The 19,329-nt window shown below is 30.2% G+C and overlaps 1 protein-coding gene across 12 annotated transcripts in view; it reads right to left on the bottom strand.

Moving 5' to 3' along the window:
- The window catches only part of chb (CLIP-associating protein), a 358,527-nt gene that overhangs the window by 129,341 nt on the left and 209,857 nt on the right, over positions 1-19,329 (bottom strand). For 6 of the 12 annotated variants that reach the window (XM_085823772.1, XM_035371225.2, XM_085823767.1 and 3 more), the window contains 3 exons: positions 14,097-14,123; positions 5,188-5,284; positions 3,215-3,265 (listed from right to left, as the gene is read on the bottom strand). In XM_085823772.1, the coding sequence (XP_085679898.1) occupies positions 3,215-3,265; positions 5,188-5,284; positions 14,097-14,123 (175 nt within the window). Of the gene's footprint in view, positions 1-3,214; positions 3,266-5,187; positions 5,285-14,096; positions 14,124-14,628; positions 14,778-19,329 lie in introns of those variants that run through there. The other 6 variants (XM_085823773.1, XM_085823768.1, XM_085823775.1 and 3 more) reach the window with 5 other exon arrangements.

Raw genomic sequence — 19,329 nt, 5'->3', positions numbered from 1 at the left:
CCGAAAGATATGGACAACATACTGATAAGTTACCAGAATTATGTTACTGACCTACGAAAGTAAATAAGTTAATTACTGATACATACTGGCAATATGGATAAAACTCCAGTAATGTTTGATAAGATAGGAAATAAAACTGACATGAAAGGAGCAAAAATGTATGACATAAAATAAAAGGCCACGAAAAATCTCACCTCACCATTCTGCTTTCCTGCTTAGCAGATGGTACAAAATTAAAACCCATGGTTATTTTTAAAAGAAAAATGATGCCAAAATGTAATTTCCCAAATATTGTTTTCAGTCATGTTCACAAGAAAGAATGGATGGATGAAAATGGTGTGAAATTGCGAATAAGAAAAATGTTTGGCAAAAGTTTACAGCTGCCTAACAAACAAATTGTTAAAAGAATGTAATACACACATGGCAGATATTCCATGCAGATTAACATCATTAGTTCATGCTTTAGATGTGTGTATCAAACCATTTAAAGAAAATTTAAAACTATAGTGGAATAAGTGGAATCTTAGAAGGTGAAACAACATTTACAAAGAATGCCACATGTGCACGCTAGTCTAGAAATAATAGTGTGTAAGTGGATAATGAAAGGATTGAATGACATTAAACCTGGTATAATTCAAATATCATTTGAAAATTTAGTGTACCTAACAATCTAGATGAAATGGAAGATGATTATTTATTTATGGATCAAAGTAGCAATAATGGTGAAGATGAAAGAGAATTTGATGATGTACCTGAAGATATAATGGAAGGTGAATGTGATGAACTTTTCAAGTTACCCAAAAATGACAGTTTTACGTTTATAAGGTATGCAACATTCATGTATCATTTCTTTTAAATAAACAGAAGCAAAACCTAAATAAGAGCAAAGTGCCAATGATTTGGGAAAAAATTTAAATAGTTTTAAAAAACTACTTCAAAAATTAAGTATAAACCTCATGCTCAAAAGTAGTTTAAATGTGTCATGAAAATATGAACAGCATATTACTTAAGAACTTAGTTATTTATCAATTTCATATGTATACAGTACACCTGAATAAGCTAAATGTAATCAATTTTTATAAAAATAAGTGGAATAAGAAAGAGATATTTTGAAGCAATTTTCTTAAATGACTTATTATTCATCTCAGGGATTTAAAATTTTAGTTTATTCCTATTAAAACTCAAAAGAGGATGAAAATCAGGATTTATTTTAATTAATACTTTCCCAGCTTATTCAAATAAACGGTATTTATTTAGTTTTAATTTTTTCTCCCAGTTACTTGATTTGCATCCTTTCTCATTAAACCTCTATCATCAATCAGTGTTTTAAAAAAAAACATTAAAAACCTTACAGAATACACATAAAACAACTACAGTCAAAAGTCGTTAATTCGGACACCCATAATTCGGAATGATCTATAATCCGGACCTCAAAACTAAAATCTTTCTGCGCATGCGCCGCGTTGACACATGCGCATAGGCGTTTACGCGTGCGCGTAAGACCTTTTACTACTGCGCATATGAGTGTGCGCAAGTGCAGAATATGTTTTCGCGTGCACGTTTTATGTATAATGGACGTATAAGCTAAAATTATCTAATTATTTCAGTTAATGTTGATGATTGCGTTGTTCCTTAATTTTCGGATTGGATCCGGCTTATTATTTTTTGTAGACTGTAAGAGCAATTTTATAAAAGTAAGCTTAAACTTTCGATTATATCAAATAGAATTTCCGATATATATTTGTTAATATGTAAAGGATCTAAAGCGAAAGTATGTTTTGAAATCCGAAATCTGTTTATCAATTTCACACTGCTCGGCGGGGGGAACACGGCAGCGGGCGCGTAATGAATTGGAAGTTGATCTGTCAGCACTATCCTTATCTTCAGCGCAGATATTTTTATTTTATTTGGCTTATAATTGAAGATCAGATGTTTTTATTTTATTTGGCTTATAATTCCTTACCAAATGTAGTATTTCATCTCGATATGCTCCGTCTTTGATATGATTTAAAACAAGTTCCTCGTCATTATAATTCTCTTCGGACAGGGAAGAAAAGTGACAGAGGTTATTGAAAACGAAAAAATTTTGGTTGACAAATTAGTCGGTGTTCTTGACACAGCAATTATAGGACTTGAACAGCGGAACTTTGTAACTGAACAAGAAATTATGTCTGTTTAATAGAATTAAAGAGAAAGTATTATCACATGAAACGAAGCAAAACTTAAACAACTTACATTGAAAGAAATGTTTATTTAAGTAAACAAATAAATATTAAGCATTTTCTTTTTGCACATTTAATACCCTTTAGATTATAATTGTTCTTTATTTCATAAATTACGGATTCATATTTTTAATTTTAGAATTTCTGCATGCCATCTTACGAGATTTAAACTGATGATCTATAATCCGGAAAAATCGCTAATCCGGAATCGCCGAAGTCCCGACGAGTCCGGATTAACGACTTTTGACTGTAATATATTTTTTTAATATTTTCGTCAAACTTCCAGAGATAATTTTTTTTAAACTGTCTGTGAAAGAAATTTAAATATCACTCATTCTGTTTATTAAATCTGCATATTTTTTTGGTCATAGCTACCACAAAATGTGGGAAATAAAAGTTGGTTCTAATTTGCATGAGAAATTTATCATCACAAAGGACTGAAATTCAATCACGACTCAACCAAATTCTTAAATACTTCTTTCTTTTTACCACATTATTACTACCAGAATAATATATTACTTTAAAATTCTAAGTAATATATGCAAGTTCTGCAGCTGAATATATATTATTTGCTGATACAAATCTGAAAATAAAAATAACTTCAGTGTCAAACAAATTTAACTGTTGTAAATAAATAAAAAACACAAGATTACATATAACAGTACATTTAGCCCAGCAAAACTACAAAATATAACAACATAAAATAAATTAAAAAAGGAGACATGAAAACTAAATTTAAAAAAAAAAAAAAAATTTGAGACACTCCATAACACATTGTGACCACACCACAACACAATGACCAATCAGAATAGAAATAATAAAAGCTGAACAGCCGTTTTCCTTAACATGCAAATAAGAAATTTCCCCAAAAGATAACTGAAACAGAGTTTGCAGATATTGCTTTACGTGAATGGTGCTTTGAATGCATATAGAGTGCAAAGCAAGCAAGCAAACAGAAGTAATATGATGACAGAAAGCTCAACAATGGCTACCTGAAGACATAGGTTTTGTTGCACTCTTCAAACTTGGCTTCCTTTTGGGGGCTTTAGAAAGGGGGAAAAACAGGATTTAACAGGCTAAAGCATAATATGAACTACAGAATATATTAGTTATAAGTAAGCATAAACATAGAAAGCATGAGTATCTAAGATTTATAATTATTTCAGAATTACTATGTTATTCTGTTATTTAAAAACATACCAAATTAAGATGTTATTCCAGTTAAAATATAAACAATAACACTCTATATTTAGAAAAAAAAAAAAAAAAAAAATCAGTTTATATCAGATTGAACTGTCATCCCTCATAGAGATTACAATTTAATTTAAAAAAAATATTCATTTTATAAGATATTTTCTCCCTCCTTACAGCATGCCTTCATGGTCTATGGTGCGCATTCAAGAGGTCCAGGTTCGAGTCATGGTGAAGGCACTGCACATTTTTCACATCTGCTTCCAAAAAAATCTTAATGACTCTACAGTGGCACCCGAACTAAGAAAGGGTGCTGGATAATAATTCGTCACCAGTAGGATTTGGCGATTGGGTCCTCTAATCCCCAGTTGTCTTTTACACAGGGTAGTATATAAGTTATTTTCCCCCTCCTTTCCAGTATTTCTTCATGGTGTAACATTAGCACACTCAGTGCTTATTCGAGAGGTCCAGGTTCAAGTCCAGGTGAGGGCATTGCACATTTTTCACATCTCCCGCTTCCAAAAAAATCCTAATGACTCTACAATTTATTTATTATATTTCATTCATTTTTTTTTTATTTTACTTATCATTTTTATCCCTTTTCCCCCAAAAAAACTGAGAACAAAATATTATAACTTTCAAGTTCATACTATAATATGAAGTATACTTTCAAATACACAAACTTATAATTCTGATCTCAAATTTCTTCCAAAATTATCAGATATATCTTTTAATGATATATCAAAGATTTCCTTGAAGGTATCCAAATATCAATATCAATATCAATATGAAGGTAATATCTTAATCAATATGAGCAATTTGTCCAGAAGGATTATTAATTTTGTTTTGGCATTTTTCGTCAATTCACGATAAGCGTTGTTTCACATTTCAAATTGTTGCCACCAAATATTATCGCCTTGCATTATATTTAAAGAAATTAAATAATGAAGAATTGCATTAATGTATGTATGTTTCTCACATTATGATAAAACAACGGTACCTAGAGCCATTAAAATTTGAATAATGTAATCTTCCATAAAATATGGGCATGTGGAAGTCTTAATTTGAATTTGAAATTTGTTTTATTATCGATTTCAAATTTTGTAACACTTCAACAAATTTTTGATTAACAAATTAAACAATTTCAAAGTGAGCATTGGCAACACTGTACCGGGGGGGGCATTTTTATCTCCAGCGCGCAAGACTCCAGAAATTCTAAAGATATGCTCATTTTAAAATTATTTTGCGATATTGTTGTTGAACCAAATTTTATGGTTTAAGTGTGAAGAACACGTTATAATATTTAATAATGACACAAAATGTTAAAAAACGCCCCTTTAAACGTAATTTAAAATCTGAAACCTTTCAGATTTTTTAATTAATTACATGATTTTTTTTTTAGCAAAACAGTTTTCGTTTCCTTTTGGACAGTGTTTGTTTACCCATTCTTCTATATCTTCCCCTCTTTTGATAATTTCAATGTAGTACATACACACTTAGCATTTTACGTTTATTTACTAATAAAAAGTCATTTATTTTCTCAAAATATATTCAAAATACCATCAATTAATATAGCAATTAACATATTTTCTATTCAATCTACTTGTAGGTATTCAAAAATATCTTTAGAGACGACATCTTTAGACAAATAGAATAATATTTCCTGTAAGAGATTAAGCTAAACTAACAAAATGCATATTCACCGAGTTTTTTTATGTTTTACAATTAATTAAGTTAATTTCCATATAAATATACAAAAATACAGAAAACTTACTTGTTGTAGTGGGGAGAGATTTGGAAGATGTGAAAATACCTCTTCTAGCTGGAGGAGCACTACTTGCTCTTTTTGAAACAGACTTACTGATACTTGACTAAACATCAAAAAGGAAATTTGTAAATTAGTGTAAAATGAAACAAATCATGAAACATAATACAAATTTTACTAATAAATAATAAATGTAATAAAAATACAAATAGCAAAAGCTTTGTCATTATTTACTATATAATCAATCTATATCTTCATATACTATTTTTTAAAAAACAATAGACTTTTGTAAATGAATCAAGAGTAATATTTTGAGCCATATAATTTATTTAAGGAATTACAGAGTTAAAGAATTTGGAATTTAGGAATCAAAAAACTAAAAAAAATTTTCTGTATATTACACTTGATAAATAATAGAAGTGTCATAAACAGATAAATGTTTAAAACTCACAATGTGTTAGCTTGCCTTTCAAATTTCATTACAAACTTGAGTTTCTCTATTTACCTCACCATACATTAAAAATTTCTACATAGGGCATATAGTAAACTTTTCCGACCCCAAACAAAACTATTTCAGATTCTGCATATATTGTTTTTATAACTCTGATCTTTTCGAATAATTAACAGTGAAAATATTTGAAAATTAACACGAATTTTACTATCATAAAGTGAAAGATCTAAAAAATTTATCATAAATTATTTTGGATTTAACAACAAAATAGAAAACTTTATGTTCTATAAATCCAATTTTCTCATACATAACTTACTAAACTTTTACAAATCCTTTAATCTTTCAAACTCTACAAATGAAACAGAGATAACATCAAATAAAATGTTAATTCAGACTTTAATAGATGTGAAGCTGCCTAGAAGTTTTTGTTACTTGCAGCCTTAAAAATATCATCATTTGCTTTTACGCTGTTTGCTCAATAAATTGGGGGGGGGAGACTTTTAAGCATAAAGAAACAAATTTATTTCAAGCAAATTTAAAGTTCTGGAGATATTTCCCGACTGTAACAAATCATTAAAAGGGGAATAAATTATAAACCTGAAAATTATAAGAAAAAATGATGAGACAAGATGAAAAGTATAATGAGAATTATTTTAAATGCCATTCATCAATCACTACACTAAAATTAATGAAAAATCTGTAAATTGATATGTGATGATCTCAAGAAAAATCTATAAAATGATATATGATGATGTCCAAAATTAAAATTACAAACACATAATATGTGATTAATTAATTGCAAACACATAAATAATATCCTTAAAAATACCTGGTTTAGTATTACAAAATTTCATATGCAGATGCTCAACACTATAAGACAAGAAACAATGACATACTGCAATAAACAGCAGGTAAAAGTTTTGCAGTAAGCAAATAAGAAAAAAAAAAAAAAAAAAATCAAAGCATGACATCTCATTTAAAGAATGGTCTGCCTATAATGCCCAGAGGGTCCTAAGAAGATATTAATATCATACAGTGGCTCCTTTAGCATCCCAAACATGCTGTTTAGGATATCCAACAACTTGGCTAACCAAACTAAGCAGCAAATACTCTCTCACTCCAGAAAATTGTGGACTAGTTGAGCTCTGTCTGGCCTCATGTCATCAATTAAAATAAAATCTTCCCTAACTAATATTGTGTGGTAACGCCACCTCTGTTAAAGACATGCAAGCTGTCCATCTGTCTCCACAAAGGGTTCCAAACGGTTCTACCAAAGTGGTAGATTTCCCTTATGTGGGAGGGACAATGGTGGACTATGGTATTCTCCAGATGAAGACTCACTGATAATCACTCCATGCATTGAATCTCAAATCATTATCAAATGGTCTCAATTGTTGTTTTCAAGAATGGCATGTCCTGACTACATAAAAAAACACTCTCTTCTCCAATCTGTTATAGATGACATACACCATTCTTTGCTGAGCATAAGAGATCTGCTCTGCTAGAATCTATAGTACCTGTCTTGAAATTGTAGTTAAAGATGCATTTCTGAGATAACCTGCAAAAACTCTGTAATTAGCATCTTTCAATGGTGTTGTGCATTTAGTGCCATGTATCAATCCTCTACAGGTATCATGACTCTTGCAAGCACTTGGGCACACCTTTTGGTTATGGTACTCATTGTTTGGAGTAGTACCACAACCTGGATACCACTATTTGAAACACCTGCAACCATTAAGGTACCTCTGCTTGAGACTGGTCAGCTTAAAGCCGACCAATGGATCCCCTTCTCAGTTCATTATCTAAACCAGCGGTTCTCAACCTTTTGAATAACGCATACCATCTAAACAAAATTTGAAAAACTTTAGTACCATCACTACATTTTACAATGATCATTTTTCAGTTTCTCAATGGAAACATTAAAAAAATAGATATTTTGCCATCTGCACAACCTATTGGCTATTTGTATTAAATATGCACACATATAAAATATTAGACTAAAAATTGGTTGCCATTACTGGTAAAGACTCTCAGAAGTCGTGTAGCAGAGATACAAGAAGTTCACAATTCACAACGTAGTGAGAAATTTTAGTTTTGTTTAAGAGAGATCAATTTCTTTATGTCTGGTCTTATTTCACTAAGTTTTAACTGTAAATCCGGATACACTTTTTAATTTTGTCCAGTATTTATTTTTTAAATATAACATGGAAGAAAATCCTTGTTCACATAAATAGATTGTGTAAAAAGGCCTTGAAAATTCAATAGCTTTATTTGAAATGCCTTTAAATTATTTTTTTCGTTTCAGCCAAAAATTAACAAGTGTGTTATTTTTTAAATCTTCAGTTAGAGCCCAATCACAGGAAATTTCTATCAATTGTTCTTTTTCTTCACTTAATAAAATGTCAGGTACATTTGAACAAAATGGATTTCTAACAATTTCTTTTTTATAATCCTCGGGAAAATACACATTGAAATTGTTTATCAATGAAAAACAATGATTTTTAATTTTGGATGCTAATTAGGAAAATTTATTTAAAAAAAAAAAGGGAGAAGGAGGGAAAGAATTTTTTTTTTTTTTTTTTTTTTTTTTAATTTCTAAAAGTGGCAAAAAGCTTAAAATATTATCCAATTCTTTGATTATTAGCTCGAGATTTATTATTACTGTGTTTATTTTATCTCTAATGATAAACAAATTAACACTTTGTCATGTAATCCTAAATTTAATTCATTTAACTTTCCAAAAATAATTAGCTAAATATGCTAAACGTGCCACCCATAATTCACTAAATAAACAATTTTGCAATTCAAATTATGAATCACAGAGGGAAATTCCAATTTCTGATCGACGCTCAAAAAGAAGATTTAAAACTTTGCCTCTGGACAACCTTACATCGGAATGCAACAAAAGCGTTTCATGTTCACTGCCCATCTCTTGGCATAAAATCGTAAATATTCTTAAATTATTTTTTGGTTAATAAAATTAACAATTTTCAAAGCTTGATTCAAAACGATTTTCAGGTTTTCAGGGATTGTTTTGGCTACTAAAGAAACTTTGATGATGAATGCAGCAGTGAGTAAATTTAGTTTCAAGTGTAACTTTCTTTATTTGAGAAGTAGCACGGGAACGTTTTCTGTTAAAGCCTGAGCTGCATCACTGCAAGCAGCAATGCACTTATTCAAAGAAATATCATTCTCAAACACAAAATTGTCATTTTTTTTTTTTTTTTTTCAGTTGTTCTATCATGAAGAGATTCACAAAATAAAATACTCTTCAACAATTCATTTATCTTCTTCAAAACGTATGTAAGCTAATAACTGACTAAAGTTCTTGCCTTCATCATATATCAGTGCCTTCAGCCAATTGCAATGCAAAATACTCTGTTTTATTTTTTTAATAAGTGCCTTTTTTATGGAATTTACCATTTCATAAATTCGTGGGCTTATTGTATCAGCTGATAAGAGAATATTATTGAGTTCATTAGCCGCTTTTTCATTAAAAAATGTTAAAACAATATCTTTAGCTGCTGGCAATATAAGGTTTTCTTCAATAGTGTGAACCTGCCCAGTCTTGGCTATTCTTAAATTAGCTTACAAAGCTTTTTCACTTGAAGTAACAAAATCTTTCATTACTTGTTAACTATTTTTGATTTCTGATAATTTCCTCCTAAAATGTTCTTCAGATTTATCATCCTTTAAACTGGCATACTTACACTCAAGAGGTCTTTAAAGAAGCCAGGTTTCGTACTTTGATCGAATAATAGTTCACCACAAACAACACAATGAGGTTGAGGATCCATTTCATTTTTATTCCAAGTAAACGCAAATGATAAATAACTTTCATGATATTTTATATAAACAATTTTTTCTTTTCAATATTCATAGTGCCAGTAGATTGTCCTGGATACATCCATCCCCTTTGAATCATCGCTTAGGATGGCAGTTGTGAATTTATATTGTGTATCATGTTTCATTTAATTATTTCATATTTTAAACTAATGGCTGCATTAAACATCAAAATTTATAATTGTTAAAATATGAGATTATTTACTTATTTGAATCCAGAGATATGCATATGTGTACCTAAATTTTTTGGTTCCTAAACATATATATATATATATATATATATATATATATATATATAAACTCCCCCCCCCATCTATAGACAGAAAACAAGAATATAAACTCTGCTAATATTTTTTTAAATTAGTTATATTAACTTCAGGTGTGAAGAGGATAAGAAATGAATTTTCATACATGCACACCATGTCACTCATCTGTCTAGTAGAGATGTCTGTTCCACCACTGTACATACACTATCTAGAAGGATGTGTTTTTAGAACTAATTTAGATGTATTATCAGAGGCCAAGAGTTATTGTATGCTTCTGCATTCTAAGAAGTTGGGATTACTTTACACTTTACCAACCAAAAATTGTAAGATACAGGATTTTGCTGAAGAACCTAATCTTTAACACCAGAAGATACATGCATGAGTGCTAAAGTTAAGTCCTGCCTTTTGCACAAAGGAGAAGGAAAGCATTTAACCCAGATGTAGAGAGAAAAATTCAACACCTCCTTGACAAAATATGAAATTGTGTTTACTTTTGTCCTACAGACAGAGTTAAGACAGCATTTGTTTTTGCTTTGGAACTCTCTGTTTAATTTAAATGCTTTTCGGACTGAAAATGACTAAAACCACTCTTTAACCCTGCAATGGAGGGGCCGGCGTACAGAGTACGCCAATGCCTTCTTTTAGGCTGTAATTTTTAGACAACTCCTTCCTGAGCTTCCTCCCTTCCTCTACCCTCCTAGAAACATTCCATGAGTGCAAGGCACCTGGTATTTCTGGTCAGTCTGGTTTTCGCCTTCCTTCCGAAAGCAGTTATTGTGAACATGCCGCATAGGCGAACGCAGTACGCTGCTCCTCCAAGTATGTACAGAAAGAATATTGTACCTTCTGAAGATTATTTGCGTGTTTTAGAAGAAGTCTCGGTTGGTGAATACTCCGACAGTTTGGATAATGCATCTGATGTCGATGAATCGGAAGTCATCGAACATTCTGATCATGAAAACGACTCAGAAATTGAGGGAAATGTTTCTAAACATCCTCATTTTCCTTCCTCAAATGATGTGTCCCCAACAAATGACGATTTTAGGGATATTGAAAATGACATGAGTGCTTTAAAATATGAGAACTTTTTTGTAAAAACAATTTACAAAAAGAAGAAAGTTGGAGGAAAGTTTCTGAAGGAAGAAAAGGAAACTTATAAGTGGAATAAAGTTTCCCTCAAGAGCAAATTCTCCAAAATGCCTCGAAAAAATCTGATTAAAAAAATATGCCCAAGTAACAAAACTTGTGACGATATGAATGATGAGCTTTCTGCTCTTCAGAAAATCATAAATACAAATATGATTGATGCTATCGTACAATATACAAATATTTATCTCAAATGTAACAGGACTGCAGATGATCTCCAAAACATCTCAAAGAGAAGCATGTATGATACTAATAGAGCAGAAATGTTGGCCTCTTTAGGAATTGTATTCTTATTAAAGTGCAACAAAATGTCAAAACTCAATTTGGAGGAAGCATGGGCAAAAGACGGTACTGGAATTGAAATTTTGCAAGGAGTCATGGATCTCAAGCGATTCAGAAACCTGTGTGCTGCTATTAGATTCGATGATAAAGGCACAAGGTATGTGCGAAGAAAAACTGATAAGCTTGCTGCACTAAGAGAATTTTTTGAATCTATCAGAACTGTCAAAACTTTTATACACCAGGGGACGAACTCACAATCGACGAGAAGTTGGAACCCTTTCGCGGGAGGTGCTCTTTTATTCAATTCATCCCCAACAAGCCCGCAAAGTATGGTCTGAAAATTTTTGCAGTTGTTGACTCACGAACGTTTTATACATTGAAGCTTGAAATTTACTGTGGCAATCAAACCCCAGGACCTTAAGAGGCTTCTAATTGAAGTATTGACATTGTCAAAAGGCTACGAAGGTTCCAACCATAACCTGACGACCGATAATTGGTATACAAGCTACCCGCTAGCTCAATATCTTCTTACCAAAGGTATAACACTTGTGGGCATGCTGAAAAAAAATAAAAAGAAAATTCCAAATGAATTCCAGCCATCAAAAACCAGAGAAGTCGGCAGTTCACTGTTTGGTTTTTAAAAGGATATGACAATTGTTTCATATTCAATGAAAAAAAATAAGTGTGTAATACTGCTCAGTACTTTACACAATGATGACAAAATTGACCAGGAAACGAATAAACCTCAAATAATCCTCGATTATAACAAATGTAAAGGCGGAGTTGATACCGTAGACTAACTTTGTAGTAATTTCACTGTCGCCCGAAAAACCAAGAGGTGGACAATGGCAATATTTTTTGCACTGCTAAACATAGCCGGCATAAATTCGCAAGTGCTCTTGAACTTCTCCAAACCTGATGCAACCATCAAGTTTAGAAGATATTTTTTGAAAAATCTACTACATCTTTGTTGAAACCACATCTTTAGAATCGTCTGAAAATGCCATTTCTCCAGTCGCATTCCAAAGGTATTATTAGAAGGCTGGTAACAACAGAAGCGGACAAGACGGCCGAAAGGGACGAGGAACCACCTGCAAAAAAGATCAAAGGATGCTGCGCTGAGTGCAGTAGAATGAAGAATAACTACACTACCATAAAATGTTCTGAGTGTTCTAAGTTTACCTGCAAAAAATCATCTGGGCAAGACAGTACAACTTTGCAAACTCTGCTGCAGTGAACAGGAACAATCGGAAGAGGATTAAAATAGCAAAACGTTTTCAAATTTCTCATTTGTAAAATTTATTACTTACCGAACTTTTCTTTATGGAATATTTATAATTTGTAATTTTGATTTATGTTCTTATCATTTTCATACAGAAAATAATGCAGAATACTATTTAACTTTAAATTACATTTCCACTGCATCCACTTTTTGAATTAATTAAAAATTTATAGTTTCCATCTTTACTGCTTTTTTTCTGTTATTCTTTTTCTTATATCATTTTTACTATGACGAATCACCTTATTAATGCCATGTATACAATTAAATAGTTTCAAACACGAAGCAGAGGCTCGAAAAATGACCTGGCGTACTTCATACGCCGCCCCTCTAAGATTGTACCATACGCCAGCCCCTCTAACTGAGGGTTAAAGAAAGAAACAAGTGTTCTCTTGTTTAGATGATGATATAACTATCACAGACATTTAAAAAACATATGTTAATGAAGTAGCGCACCAAATGTCATACCACTTGTTTTGTTTATTACACATTTATTTGTCATCAAAATATTACACAATTTATAGAGTCAGTTGCCAAACTAAAGTGAATTTAGTACAGAAAGTGTTCAACAGGTCCACCATTTTGAGCATTGATCATTTAATATTAGTATTTAAAACATATTTGGCACTCACAAAATTTACAGTAGTTTTCTCACAGTCTGGCATTTACAAATGATTATTAAAAATATTGTCATCAAAGAACAGTTATCCAGTTTACATTATATCTGCATTCACCCTTTGTTTTCATTTTTGAAATCACACATTCAGTGTAAATAGAATAGCAAATAACAAGAAAGTTTCACCTAATATGTACAAATTATGCCTTAAACAACTGCAAAACTTTCACTGTTAGAATGCTTAAATTTTCATTAAATCACTTAATCATGAGTAACTGCATTGCTTTGAATTAACACTGATACCTCATAAAAAGATAATTTTTCTATTTTGCTAATGAATCATTTCAATTTTTTTTTTTTTTTTTTTTTTTTTTTTTATGTAAAAATTTTACACTGACATAAAAGAATAGGTGAAAGGGCTAACTTGAATAAATAATAAACAATGATATGTCAATACAAATTATTCATTCGCATTATAAAATTTGGAGAAATTTGGAAAATTTTATGATCAAAATGGATTTCTAGACTAGGGAAATTGAGCAAATTTTATTCAATGAATTTTCAAGCAAAATTACTACAGACCGGATTTAAAGCTGAAAATGCACAATTCTTGCTATTATTCAAAACATAATGATTAAATTTATATGTAATTAACTTTATATACATTTATACAAAAAAATATTGCAGCAATGAAAATAGAGATTTTTGAATTTAGTAATCTATGTCTTAAAATGAATAGTTAATATTATACACACACATATACAATTATTCTACTTTAAAACTGAAAATATAATTTAAAAAATTTATGCAATCTAAATAATTCAATACAAAATCCATAAACCAATAATGCAAGAAAGCAGTGGCTGCAATTTTAAACTTACATTTGCAATCAGATAAGTTTACATAAGTTAGCAAAGCATTTACTTTTAAAGGCACTAAATTATAACAGCATAGATAATTAATTTTACTCATAAAGCATTTTTTAATGAACTAAACCATTGCAGGATAGTTAATTTATTCTGTAATTTTACTCACCCCATCAGCTTCACTGCTTTCAGAGTGCTTATTTACAATAAAAGAGATAACACATAAAAAAATCAGAAAATTTTAAAAACTTACTTATAACAAAAGTAAAAATTACAAATTTATTTCAAATAATCATTTACAAATTTTTAAGAAACACAAAATAAAAGTTAAAAAAAAACATTATGTATTGAGGTTAATTTTTTTTAATAACTTCAAGAAATTCTCAAGCCAGAACTTAAGATCAGCAAGGAAAAAAAGGATATTAATTTTCCCTCATCTAAAAATAAATGATTTTATTAATGTATGTAAAAAACAATTTTAACTTAAACCATGGTCAAACGCAATTAAAATTATTATGTCTCTAAATTTTTAAATGGATTAATAACTCATAAAACTATGAATTATTTTATTATCATCCTGCTTAACTGAAGGCGGATATTTGCATATTCAGTTCTTTAAATTCTCGAAATTCAATTTTTTTAATGTATTCGGTTTAGAAACAGTCCTTACATTAATATTTAATGCAAATTAAAATGCTTACCATACTGCATTCGCAGTAGCACGATGCATCTGTAATATCCTATTTCGAAAGTTTGAGTTTTATTTAACTTTTGGATTCTCCCCTCGCTAAATATAAACATCTGGATATCGGTCGAACAATCTACCGCCACCTGGCGGAGAACATCAAAACTACAATGATAAACAAACAAATGGCGGGAACACGGATTTGCAAGCCAGGGATAAATAGAAGGGCTAGCTCATTTCTTTGTTCGACTCCTCACCGACGCGAGCCTGATGGGGGGACGTAACAGGCAATAATCTGACGTCACTGTGATGCCACCTGTCCTGATTTCCCGCGTTTAAAACAGTAGTTTCATTGAGCTGCGAGACGATTTTCTAGAGGTTACATATCCCAAATTAATTTTAATAATATATATATATGTTTTCTTATAATGTATATATTTAAAATAATTTATATATATGCAATTTTAGTCAGTTTTTATTTTAAATTCTATATTGTAAAGTATCGTTTACGTAATATGGCTTTTTGCGCTGCAGTAACGTGCCGTAGCACTTACAGAAGTATGAAAGGATGAGATATTTTATTTCATGGAACCAAAGGATCCAAATGAGAGTTTGATTTTGACGAAATAATGGATACACAAATGTCAAAGAAAAGATTTTATTAATGTGAAGAGCGGAAAAATCTGCAGCGAACATTTTCTATGCAGTGTTTATGAAGATGATATGAAAAATCGCTTGTTTGGATAGCCACAAAAAGAAACTATTGAAATGGAATGCTGTGCCGAAAGTAAACTATGATGACAATAATAAATCGAAATTGATGATGACAATAATAAATCAAATTTTAATGATTTTGAAATAAAACTCACAAATGAAAATGTAGATCATCCTGAATGTTTAAGGATAAACAAGAATGCATTGATAATTTGAAGAACAAAATAATATCCTTAGAAAATTGTATTAAAGTATTGAAAAATAGAGAAAAGAAAAATTTTAGAATGTTTGTTCAGCGACAAAGAAGGTGGACGACAGAAATTGGTATCAGAAATTAAAATCTCAAATAGCGAAATTTGGGGGGAGCACAAATCGGAGAATTTGGAAAAATATCTAAAGCATATTTTTATAAAGACGCAGATTAATGCATTACTGAAAAAGAAGAAAAAAATCAGGTGGACTAGTGAAAATATTTCACGTTGCATTGTCATAAGGGCTCTGTCATCTTAAAGCTATGATTTTTGGAAATAAAAAAATTAAGAAAAAAATTGGAATATCTTTACCTAGTCTTATCAAATTAAAGAAACGGTGTTTATTTTATTTTTTAGTGTTTTCTAAATTTTAGTGTAGTCCAAGAATTCAAAGTAATGTTCTTACTCTAAAGAAGGAAAGAGGCGAATATTTGTATTGTGTAGAAAAAATATGCGTTCTCAGTTTCGACGAAATGCATATAGATTGAAAACTCAGCTATGACTCTAAACTGGACTAAGTTGGTTCTTTTCAAAATGTGCAGTTTGTTTTAATCAGAGGTCTCATTTCGCGCTCTGCCTCAAATTACTGAGAAACCGCGTTTTAGATAGAGGATTTGTTTTAGAAGATGTAACTGTTTTAAATTTTGATATTATTAAAGAGGTTTTAAATAGAGATTGAGAAGAAATCAAATTGTGTCACAAACTAAAACCAAATTATTTAATGGTCAAGGGAAACGAGAAACAAAAAGTCGCTCCAGAGAAAATATTATTTTCAAAAATACCGCAAAAGGTATACTCTACCCCACAGGAAATCAGAAAGCATCTGACTTCTATGAGTTAATCGATAATATCTTCGGTATTATGAATAGTACCAACAAGAATAACAAGTATTTTACAAACTAATTTTGCTAAGTACTTGTTAAAGTTATTCTTATTGTATCCTTTGTAACTAATTATTGATTAGATTTTGTGCTAGATTAGCATTCTAGATAAAATATAATAGTATAAAACATCAAAGTAATTGGCATAAAAAGACCTGCTTCCTTTACTCACACTTTTGAAAAATTAAATAACTGTTTTAGGTACTCTGAATAAAGCTATTTTGTCAAAATTAAGGTAACAATCTTATATATATTTATTTAATTGTAATATAGATATAAGTATAAATTACAAAATTATTTAAAAAAATATCTATTATATTGAATCGGAAGAGAATTATAACAATGTAAAATTTACAATTAGGCAAAAAATCAAACGTAGGTTAGCAGATATGTTGCCATATATGTCATATATGTTTAAACCTATGTCAATGTAAAGTTGTATTTTGAGTAAATTTAAATAGCTGCTATTATAGTTATCTTAGAAGCAGTATAAAAATTCTCTCAGTTAGCATGCAAATAAAGAAATGATTAGAAATAAACGTGCATTAAAGAAAAAAACCTGCAAATAAAAATTAAAAAAAAAAAAAAAAACCACGGAACTTTATGTTAAAAGAGTAGCACATTTTATCTATCATTTTAAAATTGAGTAAGCATTATTAAATTTTTTAATGGTTCAGTCTAAAATGCATAAATAAAGCAGTAACATTGCCTCTTCCAAATTATAGCTATCTTTCACACACAGCTCATTTTAAACGCTGGTTCAAAAACGCTAATTTCCAAGCTGTGAATTATATTGGCGCGCTCAGTGTCATCATGGCTACGTCATCACTTCTCACTTTCTGCTTCAGGGGGAAAAGCTCTATGAGCTAGCCCTTCTCTTCTAAGTCCTGTTTGCAAGCGCTTGTAATTCAAAAATCTTAAAATAATGAAAATGACATCCTGCAGAGACATCTGGTCGCTAAAGATCTGGGCTATAAAGCAAAAAACTACACAATTCTGTACCGAAATATCGATAGTATTTATTCACTTTAGTGTTTCACAAAATAAAGACTCATTTTTCAATAATATAAAAAAATGAAATATATATGAAGGCCGACGTAAAAGATATCGCATTAATTTATTTGTTTTCACATTACAAAATCTATCAACCGTGTTTAGTGCCCTCTTTCTAAATGCAAATAATGCACTATTAGTTTTTGCTTTAACTAAATTTCGTAAAATTATTACTTTACATATGCAATACTTGTAGACTGAGCACAGACGGTAGACAAAAATGCCTCGCCGTAGCACTTTTCTTTTCTCATTTACTGACTATACTGATACGATTATCAGTTATAATGTTTCCTTCAGAAATTCCGTATTATACTTTTTATACAAACATATTAAGGGGCGTCATTAGAACAAAATGATTTAAAATAAATTCTGATGAAAATAGTATTTCTTACACACAGTTGAGGATAAAATCGAACCTGAAAGCTAAACAGAAATATTTTTATTTTCCCAAATTATCCGAATTAAAATTTTACTGCACTTCTTCCTTCCAAATTGATTTTTAGATTGGCTGTTTTAAAACAGTAATTCACATTTCCTTGTTATACTAATAGAAGAGATCTTAAATAACTCATTTAATTGCATAATTTATCAACTTGTTCTATGCCCATTGGTTTTAATTGTACACAGTATTTAAAAAAAAAATATTTTGACTAAATTATGACTTCAAGAAGAAAGGAAGAAGAAACTAGTATTCTTCCGCGCGGAAGAGAGAGAGGGAAATTTTCAAGCTTTCATCCACTCGTTTTTATCAAAATTATAATTTTTTAGATAATACGAAATATAAACAAATAGAAGTGGAATATATCTGTTTAAATAATTTTTAAATTATTACTTTGCGATATTATATTTAAAACAAAGAAAATAATTTCTATAATGCAGAATCAAATATTTTTACTAAACACTATCAGTCTTGTAAAAAAAGATTGTCCATTTTGTATTTACTTCCTCTAAGCACTGACTCCTATATATTTCATGAGCATTTCTACCCTTAATTTTCATGAATTGCGTTTTATCCATCTTGGTAAAATAGAACAGAAAATCAGCAAGATTGATAGTTCTGTATCTCCCGTTCTACAGGGCCGATTGACGAAATTCAAATGACGTTTTTCACGTCTCGAAAGCGCGACTTTGGACATGTATTAGATTTATATATAGCGTTGTTCTAATAGAGAGATTTCGACACAAAATCGAACTTTTTCTGAAATGACATGCCATTTTTTTCCCATATTTCGATTCTACGATTCAAATTATGGCAAACTACCTAGCTGTGTAAAAATTACCCAAGTTGTTTTTAAAAAATTAGCTCTTAAAATTTTAGCTCCTGAGTGTTCATTGAATTTGATATGTATTTATTAATCTCTGTTTTTTTTATTAAACTTATTTTATTCATTCTTTCAGAATTCGAAATTTAGGCTTAATCCAAATAAAATTCGCATGTTTTTAATTATTTATTATTAAAATTTGTATTTTTAAATACTTTTTATAAATTTTTTGAAACAATTTTGTATTATAACCAACAAAATTTTTAACATCATCTTAAAGTAGATGTATTATTTCTAGGCACACCTGCAAAATATTGGAGTTTTTTATTCAAAATTTTTTAAGATAAGATATACATGAATTTACATATTGGAGTGTTTAGAAATTTGGCATATTTTTTGAAAGCGAAAAATCATCAAATGTGGTTTAGACTGGATTTTGGATTATTCAGTTATGGCAAAGCACACGAGGGCTATCTGCCTTCTGCCTGAAGGGAGGGATGTCTTTCGTGGAGGACTTTCTAAGGGAAACTGGCTCGTATACACGTTACACATGGGG

Source organism: Stegodyphus dumicola, chromosome 9 (assembly GCF_044657685.1).
Source record: "Stegodyphus dumicola isolate Sdum_Otavi_A_Nest chromosome 9, ASM4465768v1".
Classification (NCBI taxonomy): domain Eukaryota; kingdom Metazoa; phylum Arthropoda; class Arachnida; order Araneae; family Eresidae; genus Stegodyphus; species Stegodyphus dumicola.
The sequence above is the reverse complement of the archived record's forward strand: the minus strand, read 5'-3'. Positions and strand labels throughout refer to the sequence as shown.